We start from the raw sequence: 19,672 nt of genomic DNA, 5'->3' as shown, positions 1-19,672 counted from the left end.
AAAAATAGTTAAAAATAATTTAATTTCTTTAAAGTTATAATTGAAATTGTTAAATTTCAAAAAATTTTCGATGGAAAATTTTAGAAATAATTAAATTTTAGAAGCTTATAAATTCAAATTTATGAAAATAATTGAAATTTTGGATAATAATTCAATTTTAGTTAATTTTTGATTGAAAATTTTGATAATAATTAATTTTGGATTGAAATTTTGGATAATTATTAAATTTTTAAAGATTTTGAATTGAAAATTTTGAAAATAATAAATTGAATTTTAAAATATTTTGAAAACAATTGAATTTTCTTTGATTTTGAATTGAAATTTTTGAAAATAATTGAATTTTCTTTGATTTTGAATTGAAATTTTTGAAAATAATTGAATTTTCTTTGATTTTGAATTGAAATTTTTGAAAATAATTGAATTTTCTTTGATTTTGAATTGAAATTTTGGGTAATAATTTAATTTTAATTGAATTTGAATTGAAAATTTTGAAAATAATAAATTGAATTTTAAAATATTTTGAAAACAATTGAATTTTCTTTGATTTTGAATTGAAATTTTTGAAAAAAATTGAATTTTCTTTGATTTTGAATTGAAATTTTTGAAAATAATTGAATTTTCTTTGATTTTGAATTTAAAATTTTGGGTAATAATTTAATTTTAATTGAATTTGAATTGAAAATTTTGAAAATAATAAATTGAATTTTAAAAGATTTTGAATTGAAAATTTTGAAAACAATTGAATTTTCTTTGATTTTGAATTGAAATTTTTGAAAATAATTGAATTTTATTTGATTTTGAATTAATTTATGAATTTGAATTAAAATTTTTTGGTAATTTTATTTGATATTTTTTTAAAATTATAAACAATTGTTAAATTTCATAAAAATTTTAATTGAAAAATAATTTGAAATAATTGAATTTGTGATGAATTTCATTTAAAATTATTAAAAATAATTAATTTAGTGAAGAATTTTAGTTTAAAAATTTTTTAAATAATTGAAATAATGAAGATATGAAGAAGATTTGCATTTTAAGCTAAAAAAAAAATATTTTATTTAAAATTTTTTTTTAAAAATGTAAAAAAAAAGTCGAAATAGTCGCATTTTATTAAAATAAGTCGAAAAAAGTCGTATTTTTGAAAAAAAAGTCGGAAATAGTCGAAAAAGTCGTATAATCCAAGGCCTGTAATTTAAATTGTTTGGAATTTTTTTTTGTTGTTCTAATTTAATTTTAACTATAATTGTACACTTATGTACTAAATTTCAATGGAAGAATCATTTTTTTTTTTTTTTTTTTCAGTGTGTCACGGACTAATATTCGCTTTATACTCCCACGACAACAATATAAAAATCCTGTGTCTTCAGCAATAAAGGCATCAGTCAATTATATACAATCATTATAACATAATTCTAGAAAAAAAAAAATAAAGATCCTCACTTACGAAACTCTTTTTATGTACGTATAATTTTACTTTTTCTCACCTACTAATTCTTTTTTTTTCTTTTCTTTTTAATTTAAGTAAAAACTGACTTATGTTTTTAAAAATTGAAACACAATTTTTTTTATATACAATAGAAAATTAAATTTTTAAGAAAATTAAAAAATAATTTAGATCTTATGATATTAAAATACTTAATGACAATGTAAAAAAAAAAAAAAAAAAAAAAATATGAGACAGAATAGACCAAAAATGCCATTATAATTTTTTTTATCTTGATCTCATATCAAATTTAGATTATACCTGCATTATTTAATTACATTTTCATATTTTTTCCAATAAATCAAGAACTGCTCTTGAGATTAAAGGGAGATTGGTGATTTATATGTAAATTCTATTTTTCTCCCGCAGTTAATACAAAAATATTTTTAAATATAAATATAATAATAATATTAATAATACTAAAAAAAATAATAATAATAATTATTATTATTATTATTGTCAATAAAATTAAATATACACTAAAAATTGTTATTGCTTACTGAAAAAAGATAAATTATGGTGTTTTCTTGGTTTTCGTATTTTATATTTTTATTTTTTTTTTTTACTAAATCGTAAAGATTGCGTGACAAAAGAAAATGGATTTCAAAGAAGAAAAAAATTGAAAATTGTTTCTCGAGCTTCGTGACAGAGTACGGTATCAAAAGAACAAGAACTTAAAGTAAATAAAAAAAAAAAAAAAAATGGATAGGACAACGAAAGTTGAAATTGTCACGGATATTTTTTTTTTTCAAAAAAAGATAATTCACTTTAAAGGGGTCACGGAGTTAAGTAATATTGAAAAATTAAACTTTAGGGACATATATTATCTTGAAGTGAAAGATTAAATCTAACTCTGCGCTAATTGCTCGTGTGGTACAATTAAAGTGAAAATAATTATAAGAGTTGACCGAAAAAAAAGAAGAAAAAAAAAAAAAAAAAAATTGCAGAGGCGTTGTGAATATACAGTGTCGAGACCGAACAACACACTACGTTGTCATCCTACATTTCCTGGCACACCCATTTGCCTCTATACGAGAGAATTCTTAACTTCCTACGGGCTTATCAATTATTATTGTCTTCATTTATTTATTTTCATTGCAAAAAAAAAAAAAAATTACTAATAATAATTCTAAATGCATTTTCTATTTATCCAAAATTCTATCAAAATTTTGTATATATTTGTCCGAAATTTAGACGAATTTTTATATGACCGAAAATTCGGCGAATTTCTATTTTGACCGAAATTTATCCGAATTACTATTAATTCGAATTTTATCCGCATTTCTATTCGTCATTGCACTTATTTTCACGTAATGAATATAGTGGAAAAAAAGGTGAATTAGTAATTTACATATTAAATCAACAAATAAAACGTTGAATCTACTTTTAATCAATATTAAATCAATACTGGATCAATAAAACAACATTAAATCAATGTTAAATAAATATTGAATCAATATTGAGTCAATACATCAATATAAGATTAATTTTAAATCAATATAGAATCAAATAAATAACTTTCATCAATGTTGAATAAATATTGAGTCAATAGATCAATTAAAAAATCTTGTTTTTTTTTTGAATCATTAAATCAAGATTAAAACAACATTGAATCAATAGATCAACAATTAATCAATAATAAATTAATGTTGAATCAATAGATCAATTTTAAATAAATATTGAATCAATAAATCAACATTAAATCAATTTTGAATGAATAGATCAACATTAAAGCAATATTGAATCAATAGATCAACAATTAATCAATATTGAATCAATAAAACAACATTAAATCAATAGATCAATTTGAAATTAAATATTGAGTCAATACATCAACATAAAATCAATGTTTAATCAATATTGAATCAAAAAATTAAAATTAAATCAATAGATCAACACAATTAATCGATATTGAATCAATAAAACAACATTATATCAATGTTGAATCAATATGGAATCAATAGATCAATTTTTAAATAAATATTGAATCAATAGATCGACATTAAATCATTGTTAAATAAATATTGAATCAATAAATCAACATTAAATCAATTTTGAATGAATAGATCAACATTAAAGCAATATTGAATCAATAGATCAACAATTAATCAATATTAAGTCAATAGATCAACAATTAATCTATATTGAATCAATAAATCAACATTAAATCAATGTTGAATAAATATTTAATCAATTTTGAGTCAATAGATCAATATTGAATCAATACATCAACAATTTATCAATGTTGAATCGATAAATTAATATTAAATAAATTCTGTATTCAATTATCAATATTAAAACAGTATTGAATCGGTTTTGCGTCAATAGATCAATTTTAAATCAATACTGGATTAATAAATCAACTTTAAATAAATATTGAATCAATAGATCTACTTTAAATATTTATTGAATCAATAAATTAATATTAAATCAATAGATCAATATTAAGTTAAAATTAAATTAATATAATGGAAATCGCAATATGTTTAACAAATCTCAATGTGAGGTAAAAATGATTTTTTTTTATTTTGCAAATTTCTTTGACGATAATATCTATATAAATGGCAGAGAGTTCAATAAATTTGCATTAATGAAATTCACTGTATATGTACAATTTGATTGCTTTATTCTTAAGCGCTACACACAAACATATATATATCTAACACAGCGTGAGAGAAGGTTTGAACTTGAAAAAGAAAAGTTTTCAAAAGACCGTATACGACTGCTTAAGTAATCTCAGGACAAGAAAAGTTACATATTTATTAGCTTGACTGTTTGATGCAGCGCGCGTATTCTATACATATATATGTGGTTGAAGTATTGCCAGTATAATTTTCACAATATTATAATAATTGAAAAGTAAAATTCCTATATATACTTATGGTGCTAAAAAAAATTTTATTTCATTCAGATAATCGATTACTTGTCTATTATATTCCAATTCACTGAATTTTAATTTGTCCGAATTTTTATTTGTACGAATTTTTAAAGGCGCCGAATTTTCATTTGTCCGAATTTTTATTTGTACGAATTTTTAAAGGCGCCGAATTTTCATTTGTCCGAATTTTTATTTGTACGAATTTTTAAAGGCGCCGAATTTTAATTTGTCCGAATTTTTATTTGTACGAATTTTTGAAGGCGCCGAATTTTCATTTGTCCGAAATTAGAAAATGTCCGAACAAACAATCGAAAGAAAAATTACGGCCTAATTTTTAAAATTAACTATAATCACGATTTTTTTTTGATAATTTCGAATAATGGTCAATTTTTGAAAAATGCGCCGAAATCTTTCTGTCGCGATTGTTTTTTCGGTCTTTTTTTGTAATTTCGGAGAAATGAAAATTCGTCGTCTAAAAAAATTCGTACAAATGTAAAATTCGTCGAGTTGCAATTTCTGTCACTTAAAAAAAATTCGATTAAATGAGAATTCTTATATAAATTAAATTTTGCTTCAATTAAAATTACAAAAATCATGTAATAAAAATTACTGTAAAATAATAATAATAATAATAATAATAATAATAATAATAATAATAATAATAATAATAATAATAATAATAATAATAATAATAATAATAATAATAATAATAATAATAATAATAAATAATTCGTAAATTCGTCTAAAAAATAATTATTTCTAATAAAATATTTTAAAATAAATTAAATTTTCATTGGGATAATTATTTTTTTTTACTTTATAAAGAAAATTTAATTAAAAATAAATAGCGCCAAAAAAATATATAAAATTATACAAAATATAGAACAATTTGAAATGAATAACTTTCGTCATTAAGAAGTTTCGCCTTTTCTGGTCTAGACGTCAATATCGATTGTAGGTATAATCAAGTTAACGCAATTATAGCTTATTTAGTGAGCCGACTATTATAAATATATATATATATTAAAATAAATGAGAATGTCCTTCTTTTTCACTCAACGATGAGCGCCAATTGTAAAATTACCTTTTTTTGTTCTCATTCAATCGAATTTTTTTTAAATGACAAAAATTTCAATTCACCGAAATTTTAATTGGTCCGAAATTACAAAAAGGCCAAACAAACAATTGACAGAAAGATTTCGGCGCATTTTTCAAAAATTGATCAATATATTCGAAATATAATCGTGATTATGGTCAATTTTTTAATATTGCGCCAAAATTTTTCTGTCAATTGTTTGTTCGGACTTTTTTTGTAATTTCGGACAAATTATAAAAATTGAAGCAAATAAATTTTTTATGGTTTGATTCAAATCAAAAATTTGTTTCTATCATACAAAAAAATTTTTTTTTTAGCGTGAGTTGATAAATTTTTGTTGTATAAGTAAAAAAAATTGTTGTATTTTATTACTATTGCGAGTGAAAGTGAGTTCTCAGGATGAGCACACACACACACACACTATTCATGGGCTCTCAGACATATCGTAGACTCATGTTTTAACACCAATGGAAAAGGCATTAATCTTATTAGATTTAGAATACGGATATAGAATAAAAGTAGGATTCGAATGCGAAATATATATATATATTTACGTTTTATATAGAGAATAGAACGTTTATATTGAGATTCATGTGAGTTATATAGATTGGGGGAAGCGAAACTCATGGAAAACACGAAGCAGAAGAGAGAAAAAAAAAATATATATATGTGCGGCAAATGCCACGCAGGAATATGTGGGACTTATTGTAGAAAACAAAGAGATAGCTGTGAGCCATATTTTCTATATAGAGAAGGCATTGTAAAGCACGTGGCTTTAGTGTACTTTTGCTTGGTGCAATATGCACGCGCGCAAGTACCGAATAATCACGTACACGCACTTGAGAAGAACTCATCTCTTTGTCGATCCATGCAAAAAGCAGCAAAAACTATTTTTTCAATTTTTTTTTTTTTACTCTCATAACACTGATTGTCGAAAAAAAATATTTGTCTTCACATTTTTTTTTGATGGGGAAAAATTGAAAACTACAAAGAAAAAAAAATTTACTTAAAACAACGAAACAGTTTCGCTAGAATAGCGAAATATTTACTTGAAACAGCAAAACAGTTTCGCTAGATTAGCGATAGATTTACTTGAATCAGCAAAACAGTTTCACTAGAATAGCGAAATATTTACTTGAAATAGCGAAACAGTTTCGCAAGAATAGCAAAAAATTTACTTGAAACAGCAAAACAGTTTCGCTAGATTAGCGATAGATTTACTTGAAACAGCGAAACAGTTTTGCTAGAATAGCGAAATATTTACTTGAAATAGCGAAACAGTTTCGCAAGAATAGCAAAAAATTTACTTGAAACAGCAAAACAGTTTCGCTAGATTAGCGATAGATTTACTTGAATCAGCAAAACAGTTTCGCTAGAATAGCGAAATATTTACTTGAAATAGCGAAACAGTTTCGCAAGAATAGCAAAAAATTTACTTGAAATAGCGAAACAGTTTCGCTAGACTAGCGATAGATTTACTTGAAACAGCAAAACAGTTTCGCTAGATTAGCGATAGATTTACTTGAAACAGCGAAACAGTTTCGCTAGAATAGCGAAATATTTACTTGAAACAGCAATATAGGTTTGCTAGAATAGCGATAGATTTACTTGAAACAGCAAAACAGTTTCGCTAGAATAGAGAAAGATTTACTTGAATCAGCAAAACAGTTTTGCTAGAAGAGCGAAATGTTTACTTGAAATAGCGAAACAGTTTCGCAAGAATAGCAGAAGATTTACTTGAAACAGCAAAACAGTTTCGCTAGACTAGCGATAGATTTACTTGAAACAGCAAAACAGTTTCGCTAGAATAGAGAAAGATTTACTTGAATCAGCAAAACAGTTTCGCTAGACTAGCGAAATATTTACTTGAAATAGCGAAATAGGTTCGCAAGAATAGCAAAAGATTTACTTGAAACAGCGAAACAGTTTCGCTAGACCAGCGATAGATTTACTTGAAACAGCGAAAGAGTTTCGCTAGAATAGCGAAATATTTACTTGAAACAGCAATATAGTTTCGCTAGAATAGCAAAAGATTTAACTGAAACAAGTAAAACTTTTGCTATTCTAGCGAAACTGTTTCGCTGTTCCAAGGTAATTTTTCTTTTCCGTGCATTTAAAAATTTTCTATATTGTCTTATCGAACGAAATTTGTTCAATTGTTTTTTTTTTTTTGTTTTTTTTTTATGAATGCAAAGCAGTCAATTTCTCTACCTCTCTTTGTAAATAGTGAAGTACCTACTCAACCCTCGGGCACTTGCTCGTAAATCGGAAGTTCATACGAAGGGAAGAACTGCCATGTCGTGAACGGCTTCTTCGTATATAGAAGGTTCTCGACACTTGCCAAGGGCTTCCGGTGAGGCAAAAAAAAAAAAAAAAAAAAGTCAATATGGCGCCAATAACAATACGAAGCCCCATGTGTTATATATATACACTCAAAAAAAAATTTTGTTTGAACCAAATATAGAAAATTTTTTTTTTTATATTAACACAAGTTTTTCAATGTTTAAAATAAAATTTCTGTTATTCAATTAAATGTTTATTTAATCTAAATAAATATTTATTTGATCTAAATAAATATTTCTTTAATTCAAATAAATGTTTATTTTATCTAAATAAACGTTAGGATATTATTTTTATATAAATTTTTTGATTAAAGAAAGAATTTTATTGAACGAAAATAAAAATTTGGTTGATTCAATCAAAATTTGGTAATTTCAAACAAAATTTGGTTGAGTCTCTATATATATTTCAAATAAATATTTATTTGTTGCAAATAAAATGAAAAAAATTTTATTTAACAAATAAAATTATTATATTTACGCAAAATAAATTGGCTGAGACAAAATATAAACGTTTATTTAACTCAAATATATCATATTTGGTTACAAAATAAAACAATTCTCCGGATGTTGATTATTATATTAAATAAATATTTACATGAACCAAATAATTTTTATTTAAGTCAATTAAATTGTATTTGTTTTTAAATACAGAAATATTATTGGTTCTAATACAGTTTTATTTAATTCAATTATTTGATTTCAAAAATTATTTGGTACAAGTAAATTATTTTTGGTATTGTCAACTAACCGATTATTTGAATCAAATAAATTTTTTTTTTCAGTGTATGAAAAGAGGGAAATAGGGGAAACTCTCTTTTAAAAAATTTCTCCTAATTCCACAATTGAATTTCATTTGGTAAATGAATATATATATATACTCATTGATTTTGACCTAGAACCATTTTATCTTACAAATTATTTCACACGCACTTGAAAACATTATAGTCACGCAATATATTATTCGCATAAATATTAACGAAATCAATGTCAAGAAAATTCAAATACAAACTTTTAAAAATGAAAAATAACCCAATTTTATATTATAATCGTCTTCATGTTCTGATTTGACCTAGATATATTAAATAAAAAAAAATGGGGGGTTTTTTTTATACGATTTTTAAAAGATAAAAAAAAAAAAATTCGTGAACCTACGCAATATTATTTTAACAAGATAGATGATTAACTGTTCTTGGAGCGACTCATTACAGTAAACAACTAAATTAAGTCGAGTAATGGGCGATTGATAATTGAGACTGGGTGCAGACTTCCTTCTAAAAAGATTCGCCTATTATGGCCATAGCCTTATTACGTGAGTGATCTTTACTAAAAAGGAATTCTTTTCACTTCCAACAATAATATATATATGCGAACATTATTTATTTTAATTATATACGCAAAAACAAAAGAATTCAAGAAAATAAATCATTTTTCAATGGAAACAAAAAAATAAATAAATAAATTTTTATTTATTTAAATTAAATAAAAATTTATTTATTTAAAATTATTTATATTTATGTAAGGGATTTCATGATATAAAAACTATGTACACAGTGTACAAGAGAAAATAAATAAAAAAAAAAAATAAAAATTTATTTGAATCAAATAAATATTTATTAGCCTGTGAGACAAATATATCAGGGTGTATATATCCAATTTGGATTTTTACAATTTGCACATCCAGAGAAATGTTTTGTTTAAAACAAATATAATATAGTTGAGTTAAATAAATGTATATTTGTCTTAGAGCCATAGTAGCCCATTTATTTGGCGTAAATAAATTTTTTTATTTAAATTAAATAAAAAATTTATTTGAATCAAATAATTTTTTTTTTTTCATTGTAAATATTTTGTTATAATTTTATGAACAAATTATTTTTTTTTTAATGAACTTTTAAACAATAGTAGAGGGATCGTTAATTTTTTTTTTGTTTTTAAACTAATAATTCGACTACTATTTTTTACGACTCAAGCATGAAGACAAAAAAAAAAAAAAAAAAGAAAAAAAAAACGAAACGTCATTCTTCCTGAGTATATATTAGGTACTTGAAAGACAATACCATTTGGAGTCTTGTTTCCGCACGAGCCAAATATCACTTTACAATTGATTACAAAAACATTTTTTTTTCTCATACATCATTTAGTGTATATTATACTTGAAGACAAAGAAAAAAAAATTATAAAAAAAATTACCTATCCTGAGCCATGTGTGTGAAAAATTTGCAATTATTTGAAACCAAACTGAATCCTTTTTTAATATTATATACATATATATAATACACAAGCAATACGAGACGCCGGAAACGGGAAAGTGCATCGGTTTTATTTTTCAAGTTTTGTAACAAAATATTTGTGAATTTCCACAAGTGCAATCAATAATATTGAACTAGGTACTATTTTTTTTTTAGCAAAATTATGAACTCGGAGAAAATTTGTTTATTCAAACAAGCAAATTTTGTTTAAAACAATCAAATATTGGTTGAATTAACCAAATAAATTTATTTGATACACTGAAAAAAAAATTCATTTCATTCAAATACTCGATTACTTGACTATTAATTATCAAATAAATATTTATTTGTATCAAATAATTTAATTATTATTTGAAGTCAATTAAATAGTATTTCTTTCAAAAATACAATTTATTTAATTCAAATAAAAATTATTTGGTTCAAGTAAATATTTATTTGATAATAGTCAAGTAATCGAGTATTTGAATCAAACAAAATTTTTTCTTTTTCAGTGTACAGCTAACCAAATTTTTGGTTGAATCAACCAAAAGTTTATTTGACTCAATGAAATTTTTTCTTCGTTTCGACAAATTTATTAAAATAAACCAAAGCCTGTTTTTTTTTTTAGAACAAATAAATATTTATTTGAATCAAACAAATTTATTAAATTAAATGTAATATATAAATAAATAATAAAATAAATATTTCAAAAATAATATAAAAATAAATATTCAAAAAATAGTATTTAAAAAATAATATTTAAATAAATTATTAATTAAATAACCAAAAAATTGTGTTAATGCAAAAAAAAAATATGGTATATTTGGTTCAAACAAAATTTTTCTCCGAGTGCGGATTTTGAATGAGCTATTAGAAAAAACAAAAAGGTTTCGCACATAAATTGAAAGAGTTGTATAAAAAAAAACTTGATAAATCGTTCTATGAGAACTTGGATCTTTAAGAGAGAAAGGATTAATGATCGCATCCTACTTGTGATTATATTGACTGCACCTTATATACCTGACGCGTGGGTAGAACGTCAATCGAATTGATTTCAGAAAAGCAATATTGCCCTGTAAATTTACTTTCACTCTCTTGTATTTATATATATATGAGAAAACAGATTTAAGCTGATATAAAAATAATAATAATACATAATCGTTTGTTATAAATGAATAATATTTTTTAATAACAAAAATATATATTATATGAATAGTCGAAAAAAAAAATATTAATATTAGAAACGATATACTCTTCATATAAAATGATTATGATTTTCTAATTTTATTCAAACTAAAAGAGCAAACAATTTCCACGCCTTCTATAAAACGCATTTCTAACACTGATAATAATATACAAATTAAATAATCGGTTATTTGACTATTATCAAATAAAAATTGACTTGATACAAATAAATATTTAATTTAATACAAACAAATAGATTCACTTGATTTAAATAAATATTTACTTAAAATATAATTACTTGATACAGATAAATATTTAATTAATACAAAATATAAATATAATTATTTGAATCAAATAAATAATTTTTTTTAGTAAAGATTATTTTTTAAATGTTCATAAAACTTTTACTTCAAATGGATTTTCATATTTAACCCAATTTTTTTTTTTTTTTTTTTTTTGTTCTTTTTTGTTAGGTCAACTTTTTTTTTCTGAGTGGTGATTGTGTAAAATTGTAAGTAGAATTTTCTTTTCTTTCAAATAAACATGTTTTATCTTACCATGAAGTAGAGGACTCATATATATATATAAATATACTCTATACAATAAGCATTTCTGTAACTCACCTGAAACAAAAAAAGAAGAAACACAATCGTTAGAAAGTCACACAATAATAGAAAAGTTAATTACACACTTAAATTAAAAGCTGTGATTTTTATATCATGTTTTTTTTTTAATCAAACTTTTTATTACATTATAAATTTTTTTTTTATTTATTTCATTCTAATAATCAGTTACTTTGACAAAATTTATCAAATAAATATTTATTCGAATCAAATAAACTATATATTTAACTTCTGAATTTTAAACAAATAAAATTTATACTTGAGTCAAATAAAAAATTATTTGGTTCATGTAAATATTTATTTGATATATAATAGTCAAGTAATCGATTATTTGTATCAAATAATTTTTTTTCAGTATATTTAAAAATATATTAATTGTAAAATAATAATAATAATAATATAAAATTATTATTATTATATTCTATTATAATATTAATTTTTTGTATTATAATGACAATGATCGCGAAACTTGAATGAATCGTGTCATGACTGACCATTATAATATTCCGTTTTGTTCTATGAATGAATCGGTTCGTTGAAAGGCCTTGAATAAATAATAGGCGTTTACGTTATATAGAATGCATATATAATATATCTGCTACTTGCGCGCAACACTGATTTTCTCTGATTATTTCACGATAATCATTATTATCTATATCAGGTGTATTATATATATATATTACAAAAAGAAATTGCCGCCGCTGTTTCAAGACTCTGAATATAGCCGCAAGTCCCCATGGATTGCCACTGGGTTCGAGGCTATGTTCGACAGACATAACCTCACATTTAGGTCAAATTTTGGCGGGAAATAACAAATAAATGAACATAACCTCAAAGTTTATGTGAATTTCGACTCTGAAATAGAGCCGCAAATCCCCATGGATTGCCGCTAGGTTCGTGGCTATGTCCGACAGACATAACCTCAAATTTATGTCAAATCCCCCCTCCCAACCAAAAAACGAACGTTTATTTTTGGTTTGGAGGGGAGATTTGATCTAAATTTGAGGTTATGTCTGTCGGACATAGCCTCGAACCCAACGGAAATTTTGCGGATATAATCAGAGTCTTGAAACGGCGATATCTTTTTGTAATCTAGGTATAGATATATACATATATTATATGAAACAAAAAGTTCTCTTATTATAATGATAATAATAATAATAATATATAGAGTAAATTAGAAAAAACACAACTATTACAAAATACAGAGTTCAGTCGTTCGTGAGAATAATAGACGAGGAAGAAAATTGGAAAGGATCAGCGCTCCTTCGCGTTTTACGAGTAGCGCGCAAGTAAATGATTGCGGAAACAGAGAATGAACGGTATTTACTCTGCACCTTTACACGTTTCGTTTGCCAAGATCAAGACATTGACCGACGCGACGTGACGAGAGACGCAAGACACGATACACACTTTTATACTACATATATATATATATTTAATGTTAGCGTGCAGACACATTTCTTTCGCCTTTATATATATATAATAATGTGCAAATTTCACACTGAAAAAAAAATTTATTTGATTCAAATAATCAACCTACTTGATTATTAACAAATAAATATATTTATTTGTATTAAATAATTATTTAAATAAATTAAATGATATTTTTTTCAAATATACAAAAATTATTGATTTAAATAGAATTTATTTAATTCAAATAAATATTTATTTGATAATAGTCAAATAACCATTTGTTTGAATCAAATAAATGTTTTTTTTTCAGTGTATTATTAATAGTCGGTGAACTTGACAACATTTATGATCAACGAAGAGAAAAATAAATATATATATGCGTTTCTCAATTGGAAAATAATAATTTATAATTATTGCGATATTAAAAATAAGGTTAATTTTATATATATATATATATATATATATATATATATATATATTTCCAAACATCGTAAAATAATATATAGTGTAATATAATAGACTTGCAAATAACAATAGAAACATTGTCATCAACAATTTTATTACTTCAAACATGACTTATAAAAAATTGTTATACCGTATCATTAAGCCCGCAGTTATTATCCATTTTTATTACACCAACTTCTGTTATATATTATATAAAATAAAATTTAAAAAAATATAACCCGTCAAGGAAATATATTTAATTTACTCTGAATATAACGCAGTGCAAAAAAAAATTCACAAACTAAAAATCAAATTGACCATTTCGATTTTTAAATATATAGAAAAAAAAATTAAAATCAAGAAAATCTAAATGGAGTAAATTCAAGACTTTATATATATATATATATATATATATATATATATATATATATAAAGTATAGTGTCGCCATTAAAATATCCTTTTTTGTAAGAGTAAATTGAACATTAGTTATATGTTTTTGATGTTTCAACTTTAAAGAGTTTTAAACTAAATAGAGAAAGTTCATTATATAGAAATATCACCTAGTGCCATGAATTTAATTCTTTTTTTATACCTTCGTAATTTAGTATAAATCTTTGCGTGTGACATTATATACGAGCTTGAACAAAACTTGTTTCGAGTTATCATACATATATATATATATATATAGAATTAAGATTCCACAGAATGTTAAAGAGAAACGGTACAATTTTTCCATTAGAATTTGTTTTTTTCCTAGAGATTAAAATTTTGCTTCCCGTATCATAATCATACAATATCATTATTACAATTAACTCTGAATTAACTCTATAAGTGTGTACTTTGAAACAAGTTTCGTCAAATTATTTTTAATGATATATATATAGAAGAAACATAAAAAAAGATATTAAAGTCTATATATATTATATCGAATTATAAATAGAATACATCCTGCATAAGATTATTTCTTAAAGTATCCATTTACATTGAAAAGAAAATTTATTTGATTCAAATAAATATTTGATAATAGTCAAGTAATCGATTATTACACGGAGAAAACGGGAAAAACGAATAAAGTAACTTTTACTATATTTTAAAAGTAAAACCGTAACTGTTGCGCAGTTTCTGGCAATTTTTACTTCAGAAATATAGTAAAATTTACTTCGAAAATAGTAGAAATTATTCTGGAAATGGTAAATTTTACTATTTCTGAAGTAAAAATTGACGGAAACTGAGCAACAGTTGCGGTTTTTCTTTTAAAGTATAGTAAAAGTTACTTTATTCGTTATTTTTGCATTTTTCTCCCTTTCTTGATCAGAGTAGAGGAAAACTACGGAAAATTTCTACTGAATACAGCCGGTTTATTAACTGTCGAGTCATAAATATAGGTACCGATACGGTCACCCATCCAAGTACTAACCCTGTTTAGATATGCTTAACCTCAACGACCGCAAGCAAAGGCAAATATAATATATACTATATATTAAATATACAATACATTCTAAATAGAAAAAATTTTAAATATGCTAAATCTTAAATAGAATAAATAAATATTTATTTAAATAAAAAATACTTTTCCTTTCATAAAAATAAAAATAAGATTAATTCAAATTGATAACGTGAATATTTGGATTTAACAGTGACTCAATGAAAAAAAGAACCAAATCTCATTATCGGCAGAATCTATAATATTATACCATCATCGTTTTTTTTTCAATTCTTTCCCATACACACGAATCACTTTCGTATAGGTAACAATACACGTTCGATAGGCGCGTGATCCCTTTTTTTTACTGAATGACAATATGATCAAGTTTATTTACATGTAGATATAAACATATAAATTTATATATAGATGTAGGTACATTGATAATGTATATATCCCTTAATGCATTAGGGACCGTATCAGATCGATAAGACATCGGATGAAGCTAATAAGTTCAGGATTATAAATGAGAAGGGTGCCAAGCACTGCCAGCCATCATAGCCTTTGGAATGCATTGTTAGCCCACTATTGGGATAATTATTATTATGATGCATAGCAAATTCTGGAGCGATTAACCGACATTAAAGTTCAGTGACCGAGAATGTCATCAAAAAAAGGAAAAATTCTATATTCAGAAAAAATTTTTTTTTTGAAACAATCAAATTTTCGATTTTAATCAAAAACTTTTTTTTTGGCTCAATCAAATATATTATATATATATGTTTTAAGAAACTTTTTTACTTGTTCCAAATAATCTTTGGTTGGCACAAACAATTTATAATTATGGTACAACCACACTGTAAAAAAGAAGGTACTAAAGCAGTACCGATTTTAGGTATCAAAATAGAACCAAATAACAATTTAGTACCTAAAGTCGGTATTAAATTAATACCTTTCTTTTTACAGTACAAACAAACAAGATTTAAAGTACTTTTTTTGTCTTAACCAAAGTTTAATTGTGCCAACTATAAATTTTAATTGTAACAATTAAAATTTTGTTGGTTATAAAAAGAAAAATTTAAAATACTGCACTTTCTATTTCAAAACTGAGATATTAGAAGAAAAGAAAATTATACTATTGTCAATCTTAATACTTATCAAATTGGTAATAAAAGTATACAGATGGGATTTATCGGATGATAATAAATTATGCTATATAGAGAGAAAGAGCGAACTCTTCTCATTACACTCGATATAAAGTGATTTATGAGACAATAGGAAATCAGTCATCTTGTTCAGCAGCGGATAATTATCAATTATCGTTTCTCCATTCATGGATTTGAAGTATATATATAAATTAGTGACTCACTTTTTGCTTTTGAATTAGTTAAATTTCACTAATTCAAAAGCAAAAAGTGAGTCACTAATTTCAATTAGTTAAAATCTTTACTAATTCAAATTTAGAGTGTACCCTAACCCGAATTATGGTTAAATTAACCGAAATTCTAGTTAATTTAACTAAAATCTGTATCACCGAATTCTGCATATTAATGAAAATTTCTGACAAATTATCAACTAGAAAATGAATTTCTTTTCTTGCCTTTTCTTGCCATATCCGACATTATCAAGTTCGACGTGCCTATAAGCTGCATAGGTAGCCATGTCCTTAAAGATGATTTTTGTTTTTTTAAACGAAGAAAAAAAAATCACTTCACTTTTTTTTTTGGTGCCTGTGACAAGAGACGACCTTGCGATCTCTCAAATCTGCAGACCTACCTCAACGGCGCACTGTCAAAACGCTGTTATCACTTTTTCAAGGAGAGCGCAGCCTCCTCTAGAGAGAGAGAAAATCAGCTGATCCGGCGAGTGCTCAGCTGATTGTTATCAAAACAGAATAAGAGAGACAATCGCTAGGTCGTATTGCACTGACAGAAAACCTTTTTTTTAATAAATAAAAAAATTAATGAAGCACAACACTAATTAGAAAGGATTTTATATAATGGAGAAGAATCAGCTGTTATCACGTTCAAACGAAGAACTGACAAGCTCAGAGAAGTGAATCCCGTTTATAATAGGCAGTCGATTCGTCTGCTGTTTTGCCTCCCCCACTCCCTGTGTCCTCCATCCCCACTATCCCCTTTTTTGAGAGTTCCCTTTCCGCGATCAGTGTGTGCGCCAGTCGGACACGCCACTTGCTCTACTGGTAGTAGATCTCCACCACCATCACAGAAACTAAAAGAATAATTCTTTGGATCTTTTTTTTTTTTTTTATATTCTACCGCCAAATGGTGGCTAGGTATGCTTGCTAGATAGCAACCCTATATACACCGCGGCTACTTTTCTCTGAGGTCGACACCGGACCGCGACGTCGCGTCTTCGTGCCATTCACCTCAATCGATACGCTCGGCAAAGCAGCGGCGCACACCAACCATTGCCAAGAATACCCGAACACATATATACACCATCCACTAAGCCTAATCCAAAAACTTGTTCCTCTTCCTCTTTAAAAGTCCTCCTAACTTCCCGAATAGTGAACCAAACTGATATCACCAACTTCTGCTGTTTAAAGTAAGAACCCAGTAAGTCGCTTTTCCATAAGTTTGAAAATCTAGAGGTCTGACCAAACGATTTTCACCCTTACGAAAAAGCGACTTAACTAGCTTTTTACTTTGGACAGCAGAAGTTGGTGATATCAATTTGATACCGAGTAATTCCACTGAATTTACCATAGTTATGGTAGAATTTTCTAGTTTTTTTTTTTTTTTTTTTGACAGTGGAATTACTCGAAATTTTAAGAAGGAAAAGTTTGTATATATGAAAAGCTGCATTGCGAAACCGAAAAAAGGTGGTGGTGGTGGTGGTTTGACCTTCAACGAAAGAGAAACACTTGGACCGGAAAATAATACTACATCTTTATCGGTCCATGACAATTTCATCAATACAAAGTTTTATATTCTCAATGCCAATTCAACATCACCTGCTCTTTATAATATTTTAATCGAACATTTATTTCTCAAGGATATCTGTTCGGAAAAAATTTCAGTTTAAATAAATTATGGTAACAAAATCATGCAACTCAATTGTTGAGACAACAAAAGAATTTACAGCAACCAATTGAATCTATATCAACAATCCGATAGTATAAATTAAATTTTTTGGTTCAGTTTGTCCAAAATTAGTGTTCTAATCTGAATTCGTCATATCGAAATGTCAATTGTTTGAATATTTTTCCGTTGTAGGACACCAAAAAGCGGTATACAGAAGAATAATAATGAATTCTTATACCAAACCTGATGGAATTAACACAAATTTGGTCGCTATACAACAAATCTGTATATACAAATTCTTTAGCAATACTAAAGGTATAACAATACAAATTTGTAAGAAGAAATAAAATTTAGTTGGAACTAAAAATTTGTTATAGCAACAAATATCGTAAATGTTAGTGCAACAATAAAGATTTTTTTGTAACGACCAAACAAAATTTATTAGTTCCATATTAGGTTTGGTAAGTACAATATACATTTCTCTTCATACACTGAGAAAAATATATGCTATTGAATCAACAGCATTTCTGCCAAAGGTAATAAAAATTATTAATTCAAAAGCATATGCTATAAAATTTGTAAAAAGATTTTATAGATTCTATAGCATATGCTTTTGAATCAATAAATTTTATATACCTTTGGCAGAAATGCTATTGATTCAATAGGATATTTTTCTCAGTGTATATATATTATCTTCTGTACCACTTTTTGGTGTCCTACAACGGAAAAATATTCAAACAATTGTCATTCTGATATGACGAATTCGGACTAGAATCTACTGAACGGAATCATTAATTTTGAACTGACTGAACTAAAAGGTCATCAGATTGTTGATATATATATATATTCAATTGGTTGCTGTAACAAAATTGTTTTGTTGTCAAAGTAAATTCTAAACTGTCAGGAATTTAACCCCCAGAAATAGTAAAACAAATACTTGAGAGAATACGGAAAAAAATTTCTTCTGTTATCTATAAACTGCAATTATTGTACTCTCTACAAAACAGCTGATTTTGGGAAATACACAAATCGAACTTGTTAACAAAATAAAATTTTTTTGTGAAAAAAAAAACAAATTGTTTTTTGATTTGTCCATTCTAGAATTGTAATAGATTAATTGGTTGCTACAATAAATTTTTTTTCCATGTAAAAATTTAAATTCAATAAAGAAGCATATACATGTGTCTAATTGTAGTTTAAAAAATATTTCACTTTATGAAAGAAAGTTTATTCACACTTTTTCAAATCACACAAAAACTATAACGAAATCTATAAATATATTATGAGTTTCTAACTGTTCTTTATGCCTCTTTTGAAAAGCGTCATAAATTATTAGCTTCAAACAATAATTATATGAATCATATATATAAATCCTACAAGGAATGGATAATTGGATATTGATATATTGTTTTAAAGCCTATAATGTTATAATTATATAAATAAATAAAATAAATTTTATTTTTTTATTTATTATATATATATATATATATATATATATATAAATTA

At 25.1% G+C, this 19,672-nt stretch overlaps 1 protein-coding gene across 5 annotated transcripts in view; it reads right to left on the bottom strand.

Moving 5' to 3' along the window:
- LOC127287390 (microtubule-associated protein Jupiter) overlaps positions 1-19,672 on the bottom strand; it is a 55,513-nt gene that overhangs the window by 5,945 nt on the left and 29,896 nt on the right. The window contains exon 1 of one of the 5 annotated variants that reach the window (XM_051314297.1): positions 16,720-17,213. The exons of 2 other annotated variants lie outside the window; for them this stretch is intronic. In XM_051314297.1, coding sequence (XP_051170254.1) covers positions 16,720-16,781 — 62 coding nt within the window. In that variant the 5' untranslated portion in view covers positions 16,782-17,213. Of the gene's footprint in view, positions 1-16,719; positions 17,214-19,672 lie in introns of those variants that run through there. 2 more of the 5 variants (XM_051314300.1, XM_051314301.1) reach the window with 2 other exon arrangements.

The sequence above is a fragment of the Leptopilina boulardi genome, unplaced genomic scaffold (assembly GCF_019393585.1).
Source record: "Leptopilina boulardi isolate dan_hultmark-lab unplaced genomic scaffold, ZJU_Lbou_2.1 LbouV2_368, whole genome shotgun sequence".
Taxonomy (NCBI): Eukaryota; Metazoa; Arthropoda; class Insecta; order Hymenoptera; family Figitidae; genus Leptopilina; species Leptopilina boulardi.
This window is presented reverse-complemented; position numbering and strand designations above follow the sequence as displayed.